Source organism: Hemitrygon akajei, chromosome 16 (assembly GCF_048418815.1).
Source record: "Hemitrygon akajei chromosome 16, sHemAka1.3, whole genome shotgun sequence".
Classification (NCBI taxonomy): Eukaryota; Metazoa; Chordata; class Chondrichthyes; order Myliobatiformes; family Dasyatidae; genus Hemitrygon; species Hemitrygon akajei.
The window spans coordinates 50,611,434-50,636,483 of NC_133139.1; the positions used below are offsets into that span (position 1 = coordinate 50,611,434).

The window sequence follows — 25,050 nt, forward strand, 5'->3', positions numbered from 1 at the left end:
GGAAGGATATGGACATCATGTAGGTAGAAGAGATTAGTTAGCTATTTGATTACTAACTTAGTTGGTTTGGCGTAACAATGGGGGCTAAAGGGCCTGTTCCAACACTGAACTGTTCTATGTTCAATGAAATGGACATAATTGAGCTCTAACATGACTCAATGCCAACATTTTAAGAAATTATGTAATTAAAGCAATTCCAATGACAGGATAGTAACAGAATCAAAATGAAAAGCACTGAAGCTTTAAAATAGCAGTGGAAGGATGAATAACAAACTCATTTGACTACTTACCCTATTAAAACTGAAGGACTGAATCAGATGTGTGTCTCTGGTGTCTCACTAGGTTTTGTTTACCACCAAGATGGCTTTATAATTGGAACTAAGCCTATTCATAGTTTTAGTATGAATAACTAGATGACTGGATCCCTACCTAGCTCTGGTTGCATAGACCACCAGTAACATATCATTCAAGTACAATGGATGGAATACAGAATTTTACTAATTACTGTTGAGCACCACTCAGGCTTCTGTAGAACACGAGAACTGGTGCCTTTTAATTAGATGCTGAAACAGGAACAAGAACAATGCAACTAAAATTCGGACCAGCAATGTCACAAAAAATTAACTTGACATGTTCACATTCATGTCTATTCAGATGAATCCACTTCAGAATTAAACACAGCATTGATAATCTGTTTGAGAGGCAATTTTTGCAAGTATAATTTCATCAGAGAAGTCATTTTGAATAAAAGGGGGCAAACTTCTGTGCAAATTTTTTTTATTGTTTCCACATTTATATCACAATGTGTCCACTTAAAAGGACCAAATAGCAAAGTCATTCCTTCTGTATTGTGCAGAACACAGAAGTCTAATTTCTGTACATTCACTAAGGCTTCTTGTTTTGCAGTTGTGGTATGATGGATTCCATAAGGCAAACAATATCTAAAGGAATGGTAACAAGTATATCTCCAGCATACAAACGATTCCTTTTGAAATTTTGAAATTTGTAAATCAACTTCTCACAGTACAAAGTTGCAAACTAGTAGCACCCTCTTTATTTTGTCCACTTTGAGATTTGGGGAAGTGAGAACATTTGTAGAGACCAAGCAAGAGAGCAAAGCAGAGAACAAAATTACATTGTTAATGTTTGAATTTGTAAGGTGGCAAGAATAAAAAACTCATTTTTGACTTAGTAAAATAGATTTCTTTTCAAACATTTTTAAACCTAAATTATGAAGACCCAAAGATTTTATTTTAAACAGAAGATGACAGCAACTACCAGCATGAGAAGACCTTTGGAATGTTTGGTATGACGTGGTACTGTGCAAACGTTCACAGTCTGACTTGATTTTCACAATAAAAATTATGCTCAAAAATGTGAGTAAATAAGAGAAACCTACAGTTTTTGCACATTTGTCTCACTGCCAAATTAAAGTGTTTTGTTTTTTTAAAAAAGAAATAAAATAAATAGATGTATACTTTTTAAGGTAACATTATTCATTTAGTTTGGATGCCACATAAAGCTCCTGTAACTGCCCCAAAGACCATATCCAGCCTATTGTCAAGTGCTGGAACCTTTATCAAACCTCAACTTTCTTCCATAAACTGTTCCTCACTAAGCTTGTTGACCACCCATTAAAACCTGTCCTAATCCCTAAGGGGAGTTGCATATACATCAGAACTAACCATTCTTTTCCTTTTTCAAACTCCTCCTGTGCTTCTTTCCCTCCTTTGCAATTTTGGTTAAAACACTGATAGCAGCAAACTGCAGAAGAGAGGGTAATGGGGTTGGGTGGGGGCAGGGGTTCTTACACAGATGGGCTGAGAATTAGAACCTTCAGAACTGTATCTTGCAACCCTGATATATTTGCTCATCTTTAGTAAGTGGGAACCACTTGTTTACCATCAGATGATCTTAAACCTTAAAAGCAAGCCAAATGGGCACTAATGCTCAGTCCAGACAGACATATGGCAGTATATGCAGCTGTCCCTGATCACCTTGAGGGTCCAAAGATATGCCCTGCGTCCAATCATACCAATTGCCCTGGTTGTCCCAGCAACCGTTCACACCAGCCCAGTGTTGCTCATGTATTCGCTGAACATCTGAGTCTTTGATCGCTCTACTGACCCCAGGAAGTTCTGAGGGAGTGTCTGTAGGTATCAATACATGGACCTCACGGGCCTCTGTGCTAGTGCTATACCTGTGGCTTTCGTGCTGTAGAAATTCAACAATGTGACCTCCGGGTGGCTGCACTCCTGAGGATGAAAGAAGGCAGCTCTGTCTCGATAAGTACGACTGAATAATTTCATTTTTTGATAATTCTTTCCAGTTAGTTTGATCTAAAGTAGTTTGCAAGTTTACTCTCTGTTCTTGGACCACTTCGGTGGTTCGATGGGGCTCAGCTGGAACTGAGCTTTCAGCCTGAGATGAATCCTTGTGTATTAAAGGTTTGATCTGTCCTGTAGCAGGATCAAATGTAATTCTACGTTCTTTCAACCGTACAGGCTTTACACTTTCATCCATAACTTGTCCGTCTAAGTTCACCTGATAGTCTCTGGGCCTGTATTTTTTCTTGGATGACTTTTTGTTATCGTGACCAAAGAAGGAACACTCACTAGCAGGCAAGTCTCCCATAACAGCATCCAAGTCAAGATTCTGCAAGGATTCTCCGCGATGTGAAGTTGATGAATTAGGACTATGTGAGGAATACACCAAGTCCTGCGGCTGTGGGGAAGAATGGTGCTGAAGTTGGTTTTCAACAAGAGTCTCCGAACCAGGTGTCTCTACTAGCCGATCTAAGAGGCTTTCAGTTTCTGTTAGGTTTTTTACCTGGGATGGCAGAGGTGGTGTTGCAGCTGCCTGCAATATAGGAGATGACATCTGAACATGTTTCTTGGGCAGGTGAGACACTGTCCTGTCAGAATCAGTACTTGTTTGAGCCAAAGTCCCTGTAAAGCTCTGAGAAGGACTAGCAATAGAGCCCTTGGGTGCATATGTCGAGGAAGGTTTGGCTGGCATTTCCTGTTTAAAAGTCCTTGGGCTAAATGATTGACAGCGTGGGCTACTGGGTCGATAACGCCCCACAGGATCATCAGCTTTTCCATGTTGCTGTAGAATAGCAGTCTTTAGCAACATGGAAGTGCTAGGGTTTCTTACAAGACCTGGAGAACTGGTATGTGGTTTCACAGCATTGACTGGTATCTTGCTATGCTTGTCATTTTCATAAGGTGCCTGAGGGTCTGTTCTGCTTTTATCTGGGACTGCATGGGTGTTTGAAGATATTGTGTCAGGAGGGCTTGGGAAGTTTTCAGGACTGCTGCGGATTCCATTGCTTGGTGGTGGTGTAGAGTTCTGCAACTGTTCACTATTGTGCTTTGGGACTTTGGATGGTGGCCCCTTCATACCATCCCCTTTCCGTTTCCGAATACCCTGCTTGTCACCAAAGAAAGAGTAGGACTTGTGCACATCATTCTTATTTTTCAGATCTGGTACCAGCTTGGCCCCTCCTACAGCAGTGCTGGTGGCCAAAGATGGCAAGTCATGCTTGAAAGCATGTGCTCCCCCATTAGCTGAACCAGGGGGATTGGATAGTGCTCTGGGCACAGACTCGATCTGCCCGACAGGCTCAACCAGCAATTTTTGCCAACTCCTTAGCAGTTTCTTAGCACGCTTTGCAAGCTCCTCATTCTTGGTCTTCTTCCGTACATCATTGATGAGTTTCCCCAGCCTCGTTTCCTGGAAGGGCAAAGAACTGGACGTTAGCAAGTTAAGGCTTTAATAACCATGCATACGTAATTTAACAAGAATTCTATCATTCCTTTTACTCTCTTTTTCAGACTTCTCATGAAAAGTTAAGAGTAAGCATTTTTTTTCTTTAGAAGTCAGTAAGCATTCTTTGCAGCCAAAGGTCTCAACCATTCTGTCCTCTTAGCTGCTTATCAACTCCCCTTCTCTCCCAACAGATTCCTTCCTCACCAGCCCTTTATCTTTCCTACCCACATCACTTTCTAGCTATCATCTTTCCTGTTCCCCCACTTTTTTTTATTATGGCATCTTTCCCCCTTCCTTTCCAGTCCTGAAAAAGGGCCTTGGCTCGACATGTCGACTTTTATTCATTTCCATAGAGGCTGTCTGACCTGTTGAATTCCTCCAGCATTTTGTGTGTGTTAACTTGCAATTAATGTCAAAATGCCATCAGACTGAGTGCACTGTTCAAGCCCTTTAGTTGGATTCTCCAATTTATTTTTGTCTTGAAATAAACACATCTTTGAATAATTCTCTGTAGCAATTTCATTGTTCATCTTATATTTGAGAAATAGAAATGAAACCTTGTATCCTTTTGTCAACCTTGCACCTCTTTTCTCTGTCTGTGTTGAGGCATGTGATCTTTTTAAGAAATAAAGCAGTTTTCTTTAATGTTAAGAAAGTCAATCCCTCACAAACATTCTCAGACAATGCACAATATATTTGCTTAGTTATAACTAAAATCAATGGCCCATCTATATTAATCCCATTTCTCAGCGCTTAGGCATAGATATACAGAGTCTCTTTCCCAAGTTAGAAATATCAAATATGAGAAGACATTGCTTTACAGTAAGAGGGGAACAGTTTGAGGGAGATGTGCAAAGCACAGCGCTTTTTCTTTACACACAGGGTGTGGCTGGGAACACACAGCTGGGGAATGATAGTGATGTTTAATGGGCAATTAGATAAACATTCAACTTGAAGGGAATCGGGTTATGGATCATGTACAGGCAAATAGGATTAGTTCCACTTGGCGAATGGTTAGCACAGAAAACATAGGTCAAAGGGCCTGTTCCCGCAATGTACTGTTCTATAACTTTTCTGTGCCTTGGTGATTCAAATACTCATCTCACTACTTCTTAAATGTTTTGAGTGTACCTGCTTCTACCACATTCAGAGGCACTGCACTGTAGACTCAAACCATCATCTTTACATACAATACAAATACTTTGTCACCAAACAATTGGTACTAGAGCGTACAATCATCAGAGTGATATTTGTTTCTGCACTTCGCACTCCCTGAAGTACAAAAGAAAATGGTGGGCAGAGGGATCCTAAAGCCCCTCCGCTTCAATCTGACCAGCAGCCCAGCTCTTTTCCCACGCTTCCTCGGTAATTTGTGCATCTTTCCAGAATTCCATCGATGCAGTGTGTTGTTGGCAGCTCTTTGAGGTTGGTGGACGCATCCCGCGGGGATCGATCGGCAGGTCGCGTCGTCGGGCGCTCCAGGTCGGGCTGAGTGCCACTTACAACTGTCGAGGGGCCGGATGAAACAAGTCCATGAACTGCGTCACGGTTGCGAAGGCCTCCGCTTCAGCCGAGTCCCGGGCTCGATTTCTGAGGTCAGTGGCGAAGGCCTCACTTCCGGCAGCAGTGGATAGCCACCAACGAGGCTCTACAGTGGTCGCTCCGGGGAAGCGTCTGGGGTATCTTGAGGTCTCCGACATCACTTCTGTGTGCTCGTTTGCTTTGGAGAGGTGCTGGTCAGAATGGGCCCTGTCTCCGGAACGTGGTGGATCTTGGACCAGGCCTTGATGATCGGTTCCAGGTATGGTCTGGAGTTGAAGCAATTCTGGCACGTCGATAATCTCCAGCTGGGTCAGTAACTTTGCCAGGGTGTTGCTGATCTTACTAGATGTAGCGAATTGGAGGTTTAGAAGGGTTTCTCGGGTATAGGATAGTGTTGAGGGCAGTTTTCTAGGCAGAGCACGCGCAGAGTCGCCAGTTACCGGCGCCATCTTAAATAATCTTACATCCACCCCCACCCCATTTAAATCCCCTTATAATGGCAAAGTTAGAATGTGATGTAACTCCAATAAATATGATCAGCAATTCCAAACCAAATGTTTTGTCCATGAGCAAAATGCAATGGCTTATTTGCAATTGTTTGCATGTACACATCCATGAACATTCTCAAATCCTTTGTAAACATCTTTCAAAACTAACGATCACAAAATCTGTAGATGCTGGAAATCCAAGCAACACACACAAAATGCTGGAGGAACTCAGCAGGCCAGCCATTATCTGAAATGCTGAGACCTGAAATGTTGACTGTTTACTCTTTTCCATAGATGCTGCCTGGCCTGCTGAGTTCCTCCAGCATCTTGTATATTGCTTCAAAACTATCAATATGGTTGCAGTAATCAAGAATATCCTGAGATCTCCAATTATGCATATCAGCTAATGATGTTGTCTGCCCACCCTTCAATTTTTCATCTGAAGATTTTTACTAGTGTTATTCATTTGTGACTTCAAATGTAAGGACATCAGCTTTCATTGTAGCATTTCTGATTAGAGATGAATAACTTTAAAAGAGGCTTAAATGTGGACCTGGACCCACTGCAATTTGCCTATCGCCACAATAAGTCAATGGTAGACGCAATCTCAATGGTTCTTCACACTGCCTTAGACAATACAAATACCTGTGTCAGGATCCTGTTCATCGACTATAGCTCTGCACTTAACACCATTATTTCTACAATCCTGATTCATAAGTTACAGAATCTGGGCCTCTGTCCCTCCCTCTGCCAGTGGATCCTCGACTTCTTAACAAGACCACCACAATCTGTGCAGATTGGTGATAACATCTCCTCCTTGCTAACGATCAACACTGGTGCACCTCAGGGGCATGTGCTTACCCACTATTCTGCTCTCTCTATACCCATGACTGCGCAGCTAAGCATAGCTCAAATACAATCTATAAATCTGCTGATGATACAATTGTCGGTAGAATCTCAGGTGGTGATGAGAGGGCGTACAGGAGCGAGATATGCCAACTAGTGGAGTGGTGTCTCAACAACAACCTGGCACTCAACATCAGTAAGACGAAAGAGCTGATTGTGGTCTTCAGGAAGGTGAGATGAAGGGACACATACCAATCCTCAGAGGGATCAGAAGTGGAGAGAGTGAGCAGTTTCAAGTTCCTGGGTGTCAAGATCTCTGAGGATCTGACCAGGTCCCAACATATCCATGCAGCTATAAAGGTGGCAAGCCAGCAACTATACTTCATTAGGAGTTTGAAGAGATTTGGTACGTCAACAAAAACACTCAAAAGCTACCGTAGTTCTGAACATATCTGTAGAATCCCTTAGGATTCTCCTTCACCTTATCTGCTAGGGCAGCCTTATGCTTTGTTTTAGCCTTTCTGATTTTTTTTAAAGTGTTCTCTTGCATTTCTTATATTCCATAAGCACCTGATTTGTTCCTGCTTGGCTATATCTGCTATGCACTTTTGTTCCCTTAACCAGGGCTTCAATATCTCTTGAAAACCAAGGTCCCCTACACTTTAGCTTTTATTTTGACAAGCACATTCAGCCTCTGTACTCTCAAAATTTTGTTTTTGAACGCCTCCCACTTACTAAGTACACCTTTGCCATTGAGACAGGGAGGTTATGGAGGGTACAGGTTCAGGGCATATTTGTGTGGAGTTCTGCATTGGTACGTTCCTGTGTGACAGGGAGGTTATGGAGGGTACAGGTTCAGGGCATATTTGTGTGGAGTTCTGCATTGGTACGTTCCAGTGAGACAGGGAGGTTATGGAGGGGTACAGGTTCAGGGCATATTTGTGTGGAGTTCTGCATTGGTACGTTCCAGTGAGACAGGGAGGTTATGGAGGGGTACAGGAACAGGGCATTTTTGTGTGCAGTTCTGCATTGATACATTCCAGGGAGACAGGGAGGTTATTGTGGGTACAGGTACAGGGCATATTTGTGTGGAGTTCTGCATTGGTACGTTCCAGTGAGACAGGGAGGTTATGGAGGGTACAGGTTCAGGGCATATTAGTGTGGAGTTCTGCATTGGTACGTTCCAGAGAGACAGGGAGGTTATGGAGGGTACAGGTTCAGGGCATATTTGTGTGGAGTTCTGCAGTGGTACGTTCCAGTGAGACAGGGAGGTTATGGAGGGCTACAGGTTCAGGGCATATATGTGTGGAGTTCTGCATTGGTACGTTCCAGTGAGACAGGGAGGTTATGGAGGCGTACCGGAACAGGGCATTTTTGTGTGGAGTTCTGCATTGGTACGTTCCAGTGAGACAGGGAGGTTATGTAGGGTACAGGTTCAGGGCATATTTGTGTGTAGTTCTGCATTGGTACGTTCCAGTGAGACATATTGACTGGGAATCCCTTACTGTAAAAGGACTAGACAGTACAGAGTTTGTCAAATGTGTTCAGGAAAGTTTCCTTCATCAGTACACAGAGGAGTGTGCAATATTGGATCTGCTGTTGGGGAATGAGACTGGGCAGGTGTCAGAAGGTTGTATAGGGGAACACTTTGCATCCAGTGACCACAATGCCATTAGTTTAAAACAACCTGTCCCAATCAACACTTGCCAGAAAGTTAACATCACCTACTATAACAACCTTATGCTTCTTACAACGGTCTGTAATCTCATTACAAATTTGTTCTAAATTCCTAAGACTTTTGGGTGGTCTGTAACATAGACCTATTAATGTGGTCATTCCTTTCTTATTTCTCAGTTCCACCCATAATGCTTCACTATTCGAGTTCTCCAGTCTGTCCTGACGGAGCACTGCCATGACTTTTTCTCTGACTAGTAACGCCACCTCTTCTCCTTTAATCCCTCCTGCTCTGTCACGTCTAAGACAATGGAACCCTGAAATACTGAGCTGCCAGTCCTGCCCCTCCTGCAACCAAGTTTCACTAATGGCTACATCATCATAATTTCATGTGTTGAACCATGCCCTGAACTCACCCGCCTTTCCTATACTTCTTGCATTGAAATATACACAGCTCAGGACTTGTTGGAATGCTCCTCTTGCAGGATGTGGGAAGTCAGGGAGACTGCTGGTGTCCCTGACGAACGACACCTGCAAAAAGTGCATCCAGCTGCAGCTCCTAACAAACTGCGTTAGGGAACTGGATGACCTCTGGATCATTCAGGAGAATGAGAAGTTTATAGATATTAGTTTCAGGGAGGTAGCTACGCCAAAGGAGCAGGGCACAGGTAATGGGTTACCATCAGGTGAGGGAAGGGGAAAGGGCAGGCAGAGCAGGGTTCCCCTGTGGCCATTCCCCTCAACAAGTATACCGATTTGGATATTGTTGGGGGGGGGATGACTTACCTGGCACAAACTATGGCAGCCGGATCTCTGGCACTGAGTCTGGTTCTGCAGTGCAGAAGGGAGGGTGGAAGAAAAGGAGAGCGGTAGTGATAGGGGACTCGATAGTTAGAGGTACAGACAGGAGGTTCTGTAGTCATGACAGAGACTCCCGGATGGTTTGTTGCCTCCCAGGTGCCAGGGTCAGGGATGTCTTTGATTGCGTGCACAGTATTCTGAAGTGGGAGGGTGAGCAGCCAGATGTCATGGTACACATCGGTACCAATGACGTAGGAAGAAAGAGTGAGAAGGTCCTGAAAAATGAGTATAGAGAACTTGGTAGGAAGTTAAAAAGCAGGACCTCGAGGGTAGTAATCTCAGGATTGCTACCTGTGCCACGTGCCAGTGAGGGTAAGTGTAGGATGCTCTGGAGGATGAACACATGGCTGAGGAACTGGTGTAGGGGGCAGGATGTCAGATTTTTGGATCACTGGAACCTCTTCTGGGACAGGTGGGACCGGTGGGACCTGCACAAGAGAGCCGGGTTACACCTGAACTACAGGGGGACCAATATCCTTGCAGGGAGGTTTGCTAGTGCTATTGGGGTGGGTTTAAGCTAGATTTGCAGGGGGATGGGAACCAGAGTGCCAGAGCATATAGTGGAGCGGGGTTGAAAATAAATGATGTTAAAAGTTTATGCAAAGTCAGAAATAGAAGGGTTGTGTGTGGTGGTAATATTCTTCTGAGGTGTGTCTATTTCAATGTGAGGAGTATTGTGGGGAAGGCAGACGAGCTGAGGGCGTGGATTGACACATGGAATTATGACATTATAGCCATTAGTGAAAATTGGCTACAGGAGGGGCAGGACTGGCAGCTTAATGTTCCAGGGTTCCAATGTTTCAGACATGATAGAGACAGAGGGATGAAGGGTGGGGGGGGGGGGGGGGTGGCATTGCTAGTCAGGGAAAATGTTATAGCAGTGCTCAGGCAGGACAGATCAGACGGCTCGCCTATCAAGGCCAATTGGGTGGAGCTGAGAAACAGGAAAAGTATGACCACATTAATGGGGTTGTATTATAGACCACCCAATAGTCAGCAAGAATTGGAGAAGCAAATCTACAGAGAGATAGCAGACAACTGCAGGAAACAAAGTTGTGATAGTAGGGGATTTTAATTTTCCACATATTGATTGGTACTCCCATACTGTTAAAGGTCTAGATGGGTTAGAGTTTGTAAAATGTGTTCAGGAAAGTTTTCTAAATCAATATATAGAGGTACCAACTAGAGAGGATGCAATATTAGATCTATTAGGAAATGAGTTAGGACAAGTGACGGAAGTGGGTTTTGGGGAACACTTTGGGCCTAGTGATCATAACGGCATTAGTTTCAACTTGGTCATGGATAAAGATAGATCTGGTCCTCCGGTTGAGGTACTAAACTGGAAAAAGGCCAAATTTGAAGAAATGAGAAAGGATCTAAAAAGCGTGGATTGGGACAGGTTGTTCTCTGGCAAGGATGTGATTGGTAAGTGGGAGGCCTTTATAGGAGAAATTTTGAGAGTGCAGAGTTTGTATGTTCCTGTCAGGATTAAAGGCAAAGTTAAAATGTATAAGGAACCTTGGTTTTAGAGGGATATTGGAAATCTGATAAAGAAGAAGAGAGAAATGTTTGACAGGTATAGGCAACAAGCAGCAAATAAGGTGCTTGAGGAGTATAAAAAGTGCAAGAAAATACTAAGAAAGTAATCAGGAGGGCTAAACGAAGACATGAGGTTGCTTTGCAGTCAAGGTGAAGGATAATCCTAAGAGCTTCTACAGGTATATTAAGAACAACAGGATAGTAAGGGATAAAATTGGTCCTCTTGAAGATCAGAGTGGTCGGCTACATATGGAATCAAAAGAAATGGGGGAGATCTTAAATGGGTTTTTTGCGTCTGTATTTACTAAGGAAACTGGCAAGGAATCTATGGAAATAAGGCAAACAAGTAGTGAGGTCATGGAACCTATACAGATTAAAGAGGAGGAGGTACTTGCTGTCTCGAGGTGAATCAGAGTAGATAAATCCCCAGGACCTGACAGAGTATTCCCTTGGACTTTGAAGGAGACTAGTGTTGAAATTGCAGGGACCCTGGCAGATATATTTAAAATGTCAGTATCCACAGGTGAGGTGCTGGAGGATTGGAGGATAGCTCATGTTGTTCTGTTGTTTAAAAAAGGCTCTAAAAGTATTCCAGGAAGTTATAGTCTGGTAAGTTTGACATCAGTAGTAGGTAAATTATTGGAAGGAGTACTAAGAGATAGGATCTACAAGTATTTGGATAGACAGGTACTTATTAGGGAGAGTCAACATGGCTTTGTGAGTGGTAGGTCATGTTTAGCCAATCTATTGGAGTTTTTCGAGGAGGTTACCAGGAAAGTGGATGAAGGGAAGGCAGTGGATGTTGTCTACATGGACTTCAGTAAGGTCTTTGACAAGGTCCCGCATGGGAGGTTAGTTAAGAAGATTCAGTCGCAGGTATACATGGTGAGGTAGTAAACTGGATTAGACATTGGCTCAATGGGAGAAGCCAGAGAGTGATAGTGGAGGATTGTTTCTCTGAGTGGAGGCCTGTGACTAGTGGTGAGCCACAGGGATCAGTGCTGGGTCCATTGTTATTTGTCTTCTATATCAATGATCTGGATGATAATTGGTAAATTGGATCAGCAAATTTGCTGATGATACAAAGATTGGAGATGTAGTGGACAGTGAGGAAGGTTTTCAAAGCTTGCAGAGGGATTTGGACCAGCTGGCAAAATGGGCTGACAAATGGCAGATGGAGTTTAATGCAGACAAGTGTGAGGTATTGCACTTTGGAAGGACAAACTGAGGTAGAACATACAAGGTAAATGGTAGGACACTGAGGAGTGTAGTAGAACAGAAGGATCTGGGAATACAGATACATAATTCACAGGTAGATAGGGTCGTAAAGAGAGCTTTTGGCACATTGGCCTTTATAATTTGGCACATTGGCCTTTATAAATCAAAGTATTGAGTATACGAGTTGGAATGTTATGGCGAGGTTGTATAAGACATTGGTGAGGCCGAATTTGGAGTATTGTGTGCAGTTTTGGTCACCTAATTACAGGTAGGATATTAATAAGGTTGAAAGAGTGCAGAGAAGGTTTACAAGGATGTTGCCGGGACTTGAGAAACTGAGTTACAGAGAAAGGTTTCAATAGGTTAGGACTTTATTCCCTGGAGCGTAGAAGGAGGGGAGATTTGATAGAGGTGTATAAAATTATGATGGATATAATGCAAGCAGGCTTTTTCCACTGAGGTTAGGGGAGAAATAAAAACCAGAGGGCATGGGTTAAGGGTGAAAAGAGAAAAGTTTAAAGGGAACATTGGGGGGGGGGGGGGCTTCTTCACACAGACAACAATGGGAGTGTGGAATGAGCTGCCAGTTGAAGTGGTGAATGCAGGCTCACTTTTAACATTTATGAAAAACTTGGACAGGTACATGGATGAGAGGGGCATGGAGAGATATGGTCTAGGTACAGGTTAGTGGGACTAGACAGAAAAATGGTTCAACACAGCTAAGAAGGGCCAAAAGGCCTGTTTCTGTGCTGTAATGTTCTATGGTTCTAGTCTCACCATGCTCAACCTTTTGATTCCTAACTTTACCAACTTCTCCACTAACTGTTCTGACACTCTGGTTCCCATGCCCCTTCAACTCTAGTTTAAAACCCAAATGTGAAGCATTAACAAACCTTCCTATTAGGATATTTGTTCCCTTTCAGTTCAGGTGCAAACCACCCCTATTGTATGGGCTCCACCTCTCCTGGAAGAGCGCCCAAGAATCCAAAAATCTTATGCCCTCCCTCCTATACCAATTCCGTAGCCTAGTTCTGACCTCACTAGCACAGGGCAAAGGCAGTAATCCTGAGATCCTGCCCTTTAACTTAGCACTCAGCTCCCCAAACTCTCCAAGCAGAACCTCATCACTTATCCTACCCATGTCATTGTTATGTACTTGGACCATGATGTCTGGCTATTCACACTCCCACTTCAGAATGCTGAGGACTCGATCTGAGATGTTTTGGACCCTGACACATGGGAGAAAACATATCATCTGAGAATCTCTATCTAGCCCACAGAACCTCCTGTCTGTTCCCCTAACTAACAAATCCACTTTAAATACTTCTAATGATCCAGCTTCTACTACCCACCAGGTCAAAAAATTCCAGACATTCACCACCCTTTGAGAAGAAATTTCTATGTACCTGAGTTTTCTTATCTTGTAGTTATGACCTCTTGATTTCCATATCAAAATATCTCAATATCTACCCTGTCAAACCTGCTTGATTGAATGAGGTTATCCTTCATTCTTCTCAATTGCAAAGGACAAAATATTCAGCCTCACCTCTCTTGGTAGGACAATCCTCTCATTCAGGAATTAAGCCTGTGAATCTCCTTTCAGGTAAGGGGTCTAAAACTGTACACAGTATTCCAGGTAAAGACTCAAGAATACCCTGTACATTTACCAATTTTTAAACTTCTATCCCCTTGCAATAACATCCAGATTGATGCACCTTCTTAACTACTTGTTAATCTGCCTGCTGGCTTTTTTGCAAACATACATTAGATAACATCTGGATTGCTCTGTACTTCAACCACTCAGTCTCTTTCCATCAAGGTAACAATCTGCCTTTTAATTTCTGTTACTGAAATGCATGATCTCATGTTTCCCCACATTAAAATCCATTTGCCAGTCTTTTGCCCATTCATTCAATCTACTACCCATTGCAGAATCACAATATCCTTATCACAACATGTCCTTCCTCTTATCTTTGTTTCATCAACATTCTTGGAAATCTTACATGTTGTCATTAATGCAAATCAAGAATAATCGCAGACCAAGAACTGATCCCTACTACACTAGTTACCATTGAAAAGAAGCCATATATTCCAACTGTTTTCTATGAGACAGCCTATTTACAATTTATTCTAACATGCTTTCTCTGAATCTGTGTCTTTTTAATTTATGCACCAGTCTCCTGAGTGGCATCTTGTCAAATCTAAATATACCACATCTGCAGATTCCCTTCAGATCAACACTCCCTGTTACATCCTCAAAGAATCTGAGCAAATTTGTTGAACATGATTTACCTTTCCTAACCAATTAGGCATTTTCTCTTTGACTACTGACTCTAGCATTTTGCGAATAATACTGTTAAACTAACTGGCCCATAGTTCCTTGCCTCTGTCTTTCTCCTTGATTGAATGAAAGTCACTGGCTATGTTCCAATTTCTGGTACTCTCCTGCAGTTTGGCGAATTATAATAAATTACAACCAATGTCTTCACTATCTTTACAGCCAGTTCCTTTGAAATTGGCTGTGCAGTATATCAGGTCCAGGTGACTTGGCTATCTTTATCTCGGAATTTCTCTGATATTTTATCCCTTCTAATTGTGATCTTTTGAAGTTCTACCATGTCATTTAAAATTAGCATATCTGATATCTTAACATTAGCACGACGAAGACGTGCTAGAAGTTTATTCCGCAGATCTACCATTTCTTTGCTGTTATTAATTTGCCAACCTCGCTTGCCAAAGGCCTCACATTTATTTTAGCCTATCTATATATCCATAGAAACTTCACTATATGCAAGTTTTCTCTCAAAATTAATTTTCGCCCTTGTTATGAGCTCTTTAGACTCTTGCTGCTGGATCCTTTGGATTCTAAGTTCTCTGATCTAGCACTAGCCTTTGCTACTTTATTTTTCTTTGTTAAACAGACTGTGACCCCCTTTTTTTATATATATAAAAAGAATCCTTCATTCTTATTGGAAAATCTGAGCATTATATCTGTTTGAATATCTGTCACTGTTCCCTCTACATGAGATTCAGCTTGGTATCCACACTTTAGCCAACTCCTCCCTCAAATAGTCATAACTGCCCTTCCTTAAATTGAAAACACTGATTATGGACCTATGATTTTTATCCTCATGCTATATATTCAATTTTAATCATAGCAGTACTACTAAAGGTTCCTTTCAGCATAAAATCCCTCATTAATATTTTTCCATTGCACAAGACTAAAACAGCCAGTGTTGCTCTAAAAAGCAATCCTTAATGTTCAAGATTCTTTCTTTATGATACCCTTGCCAGTTTGGTTCATCCAGTCTCCAAGGCTGGGGAATCAACCCCTCCCTCGCAAACTAGATTCTTGACTTCTTGACCAACCGACCACAATCAGTAAGGCCAGGCAGCAACAGATCCATCATAATGACCCTCAGCACTGGTGCCCCACAAGGCTACATCCTTATCCCCTTCTCTGCTCCCTGTGTGGCCAGATTCTGCTCGCAATTCATCTACATGTTTGCAGATTATACCACTGTAGAAGACTATCTCAAATGAGATAGTCAGATTACAGGAAGGGGAAAGGGAGTTTAGTAACATGGTGTCATGACAACTTTTTCCCTAATGTCAGCAAAACAAAGAGCTAGTCACTGACTTCAGGAAGGGGATGGTACACATTTCAATCTACATTAACAGTGCTGAAGTTATGGGGTTGAGTGGTTTAAGTTCCTAGGAGTGAGCAACACCAAGCTCCTGTCCTGGTCCAGCTACACAGATGCCATATTGAGGAAAGCTTACCAGCACCTCTACTTCCTCAGAAGGTTAAAGAAATTTGTCACATCCCTATTGACCCTCACTAATTTTTATCAATACACCAAAGAAAGAATCCATTCTCGATGCATCAATGCTTGGTAAGGCAACTGCTCTGCCTGTGACTGCAAAAAAAATGCAAAGATTTCACCCATCCTGGACATTCTCTGTTCTCCTCTCTCCCATCTTGCAGAAGTTACCCAAAAGCACGTACCAACAGGCTCAAGGACAGTTTCTATCCTGCTGTTGTAAGACTATTGAATTGTTCCTAAATACAAGATGGACTGCTGACTCAATCTACTTTGTTATGATCTTGCACCTTGTTGTTTACCTGCATTGTATTTTCTCTCAAGTTGTTACACATTATTCTGCATTGTTATTGTTTTACCTTGTACTACCTCAATGCACTTAGTAATGAATCGATCTGTATGGACAGTAGTCAAAACAAGCTTTTCACTGCATCTTGGCACACTTCATAATAAAACCAATTCCAATTTATATATTGAAATCACTCATAATAATTGCAACTCCCTTCAATGGCTCTTCACACATTTTGAGACCACCAGGGCAACACAAACACCTGTGTCAGGATGCTGTTCATCAGCTATAGCTCAGCATTTAATACCATCATTCCCACAACCCTGATTGAGAAGTTGCAGAACCTGGGCCTCTATACCTCCCTCTGCCAGTGGATCCTCAACTTCCTAACATGAAGACCACAATCTGTGCAGATTGGTGATAACATCTCCTCCTCGCTGACGATCAACACTGGTCACCTCAGGGGTGTGTGCTTAGCCCATTGCTCTATTCTCTATATACCCATGATTGTGCAGCTAGGCATAGCTCAAATACAATCTATAAATTTGCTGATGATACAACCATTGTTGGTAGAATCTCAGGTAGTGACAAGAGGGCGTACAGGAGTGAGATATGCCAACTAGTGGAGTGGTGTCGCAACAACAAGCTGGCACTCAACATCAGTAAGACTGATTGTGGATTTCAGGAAGGGTGAGATGAAGGGACACATTCCAATCCTCAGAGGGATCAGAATTGGACAGAGTGAGCAGTTTCAAGTTCCTGGGTGTCAAGATCTCTGAGGATCTGACCTGGTCTCAACATATCAATGCAGTTATAAAGAAGGCAAACCAGCGACTATACTTCATTAGGAGTTTGAAGAGATTTGGTATGTCAAAAAATACACTCAAAAACTTCTGTAGATGTACCATGGAAAGCATTCTGACAGGCTGCATCACTGTTTGGTAAGGTGGGGCTACTGCACAGGACTGAAAGAAGCTGCAGAGGGTTGTAAATTTAGTCGGCTCCATCTTGGGTACTAGCCTACTAAGTACCCAGGACATCTTCAGGAGCGGTGTCTCAGAAAGGCAGCGTCCATTATTAAGGACCTCTAGCACCCAGAGCATGCCCTTTTCTCACTGTTACCATCAGATAGGAGGTACAGAAGCCTGAAGTCACATACTCAGCGATTCATTAACAGCTTCTTCCTCTCTGCCATCTGATTCCTAAATGGACATTGAACCCTTAGACACTACCTCACTTTTTTACTATATAGTATTTCTGTTTTTTGCATGATTTTTAATCTAATCAATATACATACACTATAATCCATTTACTTATTCATTTATTATTATTATTATTTTTTTTATATATAATGTATTGCATTGAACTTCAGCTGCTAAGTTAACAAATTTCACGACACATGCTGGTGATACAAACCTGATTCTGAAATCACTCAATAATTGGAACTCCCTTCAAACATGCATGCCCTTGTTATTTCTCCATTTATGCTCTGCCTCACTAACTTAAATTTTGTACTTCTTTGCCTTGTCTCTCTTACCTCACTATTCATAATTTTGACCCAACCATTATCACATCGCTATCCACTGCCTGTATATCATGACTTATCACTGCTCATTATCTTCATTGATTAACAGTGCCACCCAATGTACTTCCCCCTTTGGCCTGGTCAGTGTATAACCTGGAACATTGAGCACTCAGTTCTAGTGACCAGTTACCAGGTCTCAGTATTAGCTATTACACTGTACTCATGTGTTGCCATTTGTGCTGCCAATTCATACATATTGTTTATATGACATGTAAATAAAGGACATTCAGCTTTGATATTTTCTGTGGTTATTTACAACTTTGGATTTACTGTTTTGCATATTTTCATTTACATCTTCTGCCCTGGCTTACCACAATATGACAGTTAGTTTTGTTATCCTGTGCTCTTTTATTTCACCATGATTTATTTAACCTTTTATTCTTGGAGCCCTCTACCTTCCTTGTTGGTTTAACGCCCTGACTACAATCCTGATTATGCAATTTGCCTAGGAACTATAACACAGAACAGTACAGCATAGTACAGGCCCTTCAACCCATGATGTCTTAATAACCTTACTCTAAGATCAATCTAATCCTCCCACCTACATAACCCTCCATTTTTCTATCATCAATGTGCCCATCTAAGAGTTTCTAAAATGTCCCTAATGTATCTTTTTCTATCACCACTCTAAGCAGGGCATTCCAAGCACCCACCACTCTGTGGGGGGGGGGGGGTAATTTCTTTGACCTCCTATACTTTCCTCCAATCACCCTTATATTATGCATCCTAGTATTAGCCAGTTCTGCTCTGGGAAAGTCTCTGGCTATCCACTTGATCTATGCAAATGATCATGTTGAAAACCTCTATCAAGACCTTCACTCCAAAGAGAAGAGATCTAACTCACTCAACCCATCCTCATAAGAGATGTTCTCTAATCTACATCCTCCCTATAATGAGAAAACCAGAACTGAATACAATATTCCAAGTGAGATATAACCAGGGTTTTACAGAGCTGCAACATTACCTCACAGTACTTGAACTCAATCCTCTGACTAATGAAGGCCAACATATCATATGTCTTCTGATTTGTGCTGCAACATTGAGTGACCTATAGACATGGACCCAAGATCCTTCAGTTTCTCCACAATGCTAAGAACCCTGCCATTAATCTTGCCTTCAAATTTGACCTTTTAAAATGAATCACCTGTCTTTCTAGGCTGAAGTCCATCTGACACTTTTCAGCCCAACTCTACATTGTCAATGTCCTGTTGTACTATCCACAATTCTACAAACTTTTGTACAATCTGCAGACTTACTAATATGCCTTCCACATCCAAGTAATTTATAAAAATCACAAAGAACACAGATCCCTGCAGAACACTGACCTCCATCGACAACCACCCTCTGCCTTCCAAGGGAAAGCTAATTCTGAATTCACACAGCCAAGTTCCCCTGGATCCTATGCCTCCTGACTTTCTAAATAACCCTAACTTGGGGAAGCTTATCAAATTCCTTAATAAAATCCGTTTCAACCACACCAACTGTTCTGTCTTCAATGTTTTATCACCTCCTGGAAGAACTCAACCAGGTTTGTGAGGCATGACCTACCCTTCACAAAGCCATGATAACTATTCCTAATCAGACTATGCTTCTCCAAATGCTCATATATCCTGTCTCTAAGAATCTTTTCTAATAATTTGCTCACAATTCTTATTCTAACCCATTCTTGAACAAAGAAATAACATGTTCCACTTTCCATTTCTCTGGTACTACACCTGTGGCCTGTAAGGATGCAAAGATCATCACCCAAGCCTAGCAATCTCTTCCCTTGCTTCCAGTAGTATCCTAGGGTCTATTCCATACTGCCCCGGAGTTTTATCTATCCGATTGTTTTTTCAAAAATTTCAGCGCAAAGTCTCTTAACATTGGCATGGTCTGGCATATCAGCCTGCTGTACTCACAAACATTTAAGGATCCTCTCGCTAGTGAATGCTGAACTATTCATTATGGACCTCCCCTATACCTCCTCGCACTTCGGATATGTTTCCTCTTCTATCCCTGATTGGTCCTACTTGCAGACTAGTCATCCACCTGTTCTTCACGTGTAGAATGCCTCAGTTTTCCTTAATCCTACTTGCCAAGGTCTTTTCATGCTCTCTTCTAGCTCTCCCAAGTCTGTTCTTCACCTCCTTCCTGCCTCTTGACTAAACAGTCCACATCTCTTGTTAACCATGGTTCAAAGTAAATTACACACACACACACACATAATGATATATAATCCTGAGATTAATTTTATTGTGGGCATTTCAATAAATCCATAATAGAATCAATGAAAGACCACACCAACTTGAGCTTTTAACCAGTGTGCAAAAGACAACAAACTGGGCAAATACAAAGAGAAAGAAACAGTAATAATAATTATTAAGAACATGAGATGAAAAGCCCTTGAAAAAGAGTCCATAGGTTGTGGGAACATTTCAAAGACGGGGGAAGTGAAGTTAAGTGAAGTTATCTCCTTTGGTTCAAACGCCTGATGGTTGAGGGGTAATAACTGTTCCTGAACTTGATGGTTTCAATCCTGAGGCTCCTGTTCCTCCTTCTTGGTGGCAGCAGTGAAAAGAGCATCACCCAGGTGGTAGGGCTCACTGAAGATGGATGCTGTTTTTCTGTGAAAACACTTTATATAGATGCGCTCAATGGTGGAGAAAGCTTTATCTTTGATGACCTAGACTAATGGTCGCCAACTTGTTAATCGCGATTGACTGGTCGATCTTTGAGACTTTCCCAGTAGATCCCGAAAAAAATGAAAAATAAATACAGTTGAGAGATTGTTTCCGGGTTGTGGGGTTTTAGTTCCATTCTTACTGACCAGTGCGCATACGTGTAGCTCCCCCGCACGACACAGTGTACTTCAGTAGTCCCCAACTGAGGAAACGATACGAGTCAGCTGCACCTTTCCTCATTCCCTGTCACACCCACTGCTGAACTTGAACGCACACTAGGTCATCAGTCACCTAAACACAGTGATACCCTCACGCCAGGGATCACCAGTTGGCATCGCGCAGCCGCCGAGAAGTGCCGATGCTCCTGGCCTGGAGCATGGACAGATGGGCGCTGCCTCTAAACCCGTTTACCACACTGAATGTTCGTGGGGAACCCGGTGCTAAAATATTTGCAGACAACCTAATTTGGGCTCAGGGTAGCAGAGCAGCTGCGATCTACTGAAACAAACTTTTGTCGGCCAATAGATCCTACAAGGGGGGCGGACGTGCGTCCTGTCACACTCCTCGCTTGGTTGGTCGCTCTCTACTGACTGCGACCGCCGCGGTCCTGGCATGGGGACCTCTGGCCCTGACCTTGTCCTCTCACCCCACCCACGACCAGCCGCACCTGGCCAAGGCGGCTGGTGGAGGGCGGGCGGGAGGCTGGAGTTCGGGCCGGGAGGCTGTCTAATGGGGCAACGAAGTCCTCAAAACTGCTTCGGTACCTTGAGTCCAAGCACCCTGCGCTTAAAGACAACCCCGTTGAGTTTTGTGAGCGGAAAAAATGTAAGCAAGTGGGACAGAAGCTAAGTGCCGAGAGCCACAAAAACTAAATTGCGGAATAGACTGGACATAAGGAACCTGCTTCGAGCATCGCTGTATTCCGGTTGCAATTAACACCCACCCCACCCCCAAATCGGCCGGTCTGCAAGAATATTGTCAATATTAAACCGGTGCAAAAAAGGGAGGGTACCCCTGGTGTTTATACATTATTTCTACTTCCGGGTTGTAGGGTTTTACTTCTGGTCTTTTCTGCCTGGTGCACATGCATGTAACTAATCGATCTGGGGTCGATCTTGCCTTTCACTAAGGCCGAGGCAGGGCATCTTGGGTTTAAAAAGGTTGGTGACCACTAGACTAGACTATATGCACATCTAGCAAATGACTTCAGCCACCAAACTTCAAATCTGAATGTAGACTAAATTTAACTTAAAATGCAGCTATCAACAATGGGTTCCTAAAAGCCTTGAATCACAGACACGACAATACTGATTAAAATTCATTCAGATGTCTGCTGTGGGTGCGAATCGTGAGGTATAATGTATGTGTAGTTTCAAAGAAAGCATTGTGGATGCATTGTAAATATGGAATTGTCCTTTGATGTTTAGGAGATAAAATAACAGGTAGTGTGGGCCAGCCAGACCTTTCCACTGAAAGTGTCTCAATATGACAGCTGTTGTATCTTGTTCTGTCGAATAAAGAAGCTGCTTCATATCTACCAGTACTTTTATGTGGTAACTTCATTCCTCCAACAACATTTGGTGTGTCAGAACTGGTATACCCTTATGTGACCCATCATGTGGCCAGCGATCTTAGTAGTCTAAGTGGGTGAGCATTTTTAAAATTAGCACTCCCACTAGAATCGGTTTGGGTTGGTGGTACACAGGAACGCAGGGCATGATGTATACAGAGATCTGAAGTGGTGTCCGTGTCCGCTTATGGAAGAGAACAAACTTTGTGTATTAATTTCATGAGATGGAGCTCCCAGTTGCAAAGGGTAGTTATTGAAGGTTCGGGATGCCAGTGGGGCCAGTGGCTGTATTTTAGCATATGCGTTTTGCGAGTGTGATGCAAAGAAATGAGTTCAGGCACTCAAAAGTGGCAGACCGTGGAGTATATATTCCACTGTTTTAAATATCTATTGTTTAACTGCTACCCATCTTTTATATTTTGTATAGTGTGAGAATTGGTGTGGCGATATTATGAACCTACTCAGGACCCTCTCCAATGGCAGCACATCTTTTCTTGGATAAGGGGCCCAAAACGGCTCACAATATTTCAAATCTGGTCTGACTTATGCTTTATAAAGCTTTATACACGACGTCCACTGATTCTACTTTGTCTATCCTGCTTGTTATTTCCTCAAAGAATTCCAATAGATTTGTCAGGTGAGATTTTCCCTTAAGGAAACCTTGCTGACTTTGGCCTTGTTTATCATGTGCATCCAAGTATCCCAAAACCACACAGGAGAGGGTCCAGAGGAGGTTCATGATTCTGAGAGTGAAACAGTTAATGTATGAGGAACATTTGGTAGCACTGGGCCTCTACTCACTGAAGTTTAGAAGAATAAGGGGAGATCTACAGGTACAGAGGAGATGTCCGGCTTAAGGGTTTTTTTTTTTACACACAGAGAGTGGTGAGTGTGTGGAATGGGCTGCCGGAGGCAGCGGTGGAGGTGGAAACGATATGGTCTTTTAAGACACTCCTGGATGGCTACATGGAGCTTAGAAAAATAGAGCGCTATGGGTAAAGTTTAGGTAGTTCTAAGGTAGGGATATGCTCGGCACAGCTTTGTGGGCCAAAGGGCCTGTATCATGCTGTATGTTTTCTATGTTTCTATCTCATTGAAACCAATCAAATATTGTAAGGCCTAGATAGAGTGGACGTGGAGTGGGTGTGTCTGGACCAGAGGGTACAACCTCAGAATAAAGGGATGTCCATTTACAACAGAGATGAGGAGAAATTTCTTTAGCCAGAGCATGGTGACTCTGTGGAATTCATTGCCACAGACAGATATGATGGCCAAGTCATTCAGTACATTTAAAACGTAAATTGACAGGTTCTTGGTTAGTCAGGGCATCAACAGTTACGGGGAGAAAGCAGGAGAATGGGGTTGAGATGGATACTAAATCAGCCATGATGAAATGGCAGTGTAGACTCTGGCCAGGTGGCCTAATTCTATTCCTTTGTCTTACAATGGGAAACTAATGAATCTCCTGGTGCCCTCACATTCTTATCTCATAAAATGAGAACAGTTCCAACAGTGTTTAAGTTCTCATCCTCACCATTTTTTTCAATTACATTGACAATGATGTTAAAGCCATCAGAGTGTCCAAGCTTAAATAAAATTTGCTGTTTTTTTGTTTCCATTTAATTCACCACTCACATCAACTACATGGTTCTACCAAGAGAGGGCACTATTGCACTTTACTAGAATAATTGTTGCACAGCAAGAAAAGACAGAAAAAAGTCCTAACATTACTAAAGGGTGACAGATAGCTTCCTTTAATGGTTAAAGCTAAATGGATGTCACAAAAAAGATGGATGAAAATATTCATGTGAACTCTGGGTTGCTTGGCTATCTCAGCCCTAAATTCAGACTAAGTGACCAAATATCAACAGATGACCAGTACTGGATTAAATGCAGGAATTGTGGACAGGAAGCACTAAAGCATGTGGTTTGTGTTAAATTGCATCATTGGCATTTGTTACTAGAAAAAGGAATAATATAGATACCTGCTGGGAAAAGAGAAAGGGGGAAATGAAGAATTTCAGGAAATAACAGAGCAGTAATAACACAAAGACAAGTACTGGCCTCAATGACTGACAATGCAATCATAGAACACAGAATATAGAATAGTACCGCACATTACAGGCCCTTCGGCCCACAATGTTGTGCCGACCCTCAAACCCTGCCTCCCATATAACCCCCCACCTTAAATTTCTCCATATGCCTGTCAAGTAGTCTCTTAAACTTCACTAGCGTATCTGCCTCCACCACTGATTCAGGCAGTGCATTCCACGCACCAACCACTCTCTGAGTAAAATACCTTCCTCTAATATCCCCCTTGAACTTCCCTCCCTTTACCTTAAAGCCATGACCTCATGTACTGAGCAGTACAAAATAATCAAAATAATATAGCACAGGAGCAGAGGAATGGAAAGGGAACATCACATTTGCTACAAGGTAACTGTTTTAGCATTGCAAAGAATGAATTAAACATTCAGAAAAGTGAAGCCAAGTTAAATCATAAAAGGAAAAATTGCAGATTGAACATTAATGGAAAAGTAATGACAATCTTATTTCTGAAATAGGAAAAGATGTGGAGTAGAGAATGATTGATTGGTGAAAGGCTTAGTTTCAAAATCAAGTTTATTATCACTGACACGTCATAAAATATGTTGCTTTCTGGCAGCTGTAAAGTGCATAGAAATGACTAAAATTACTGTAAGTAAATAGTGCTCATGAAGAATAACAATATCACTGTGGAAAGCTTGCTGATTCCTGCAAGCACTTGTCCACAACACAAACTTACATAGGGGAAAGTGACTGAGAAAAAATGATTTAGCAATAAGGTGAGAATGAGGGGAAATGCAATGCTAGAAATACAATAGAAAACTTTCAAGAACAAAAGGGGCAAAGAACTAGAGGAAGACAGATTTGTGGGAAGAGAAGAAGATCTAGTGAACTTTCACAAAATGCTGGTGGAACACAACAGGCCAGGCAGCATCTATAAGGAGAAGCACTGTCGACGTTTCGGGCCGAGACCCTTCGTGAAGGCCCGAAACATCGACAGAGCTTCTCCTCATAGATGCTGCCTGGCCTGCTGTGTTCCACCAGCATTTTGTGTGTGTGTTGTTTGAATTTCCAGCATCTGCAGACGTCCTCGTGTTTGCTCTAGTGAACTTTGTCTACTTAGGTCTGTTCACC

At 42.4% G+C, this 25,050-nt stretch overlaps 1 protein-coding gene across 4 annotated transcripts in view; it reads right to left on the bottom strand.

Annotated features, from left to right (window-relative positions):
• Window positions 1–761: 761 nt before the first annotated feature.
• Window positions 762–25,050, bottom strand: part of crsp7 (cofactor required for Sp1 transcriptional activation, subunit 7) — a 136,357-nt gene continuing 112,068 nt past the window's right edge. For all 4 annotated transcript variants that reach the window (XM_073068856.1, XM_073068858.1, XM_073068859.1 and 1 more), the window contains exon 3: window positions 762–3,735. In XM_073068856.1, the coding sequence (XP_072924957.1) occupies window positions 1,951–3,735 (1,785 nt within the window). In that variant the 3' untranslated portion in view covers window positions 762–1,950. The remainder of the gene's footprint in view (window positions 3,736–25,050) is intronic.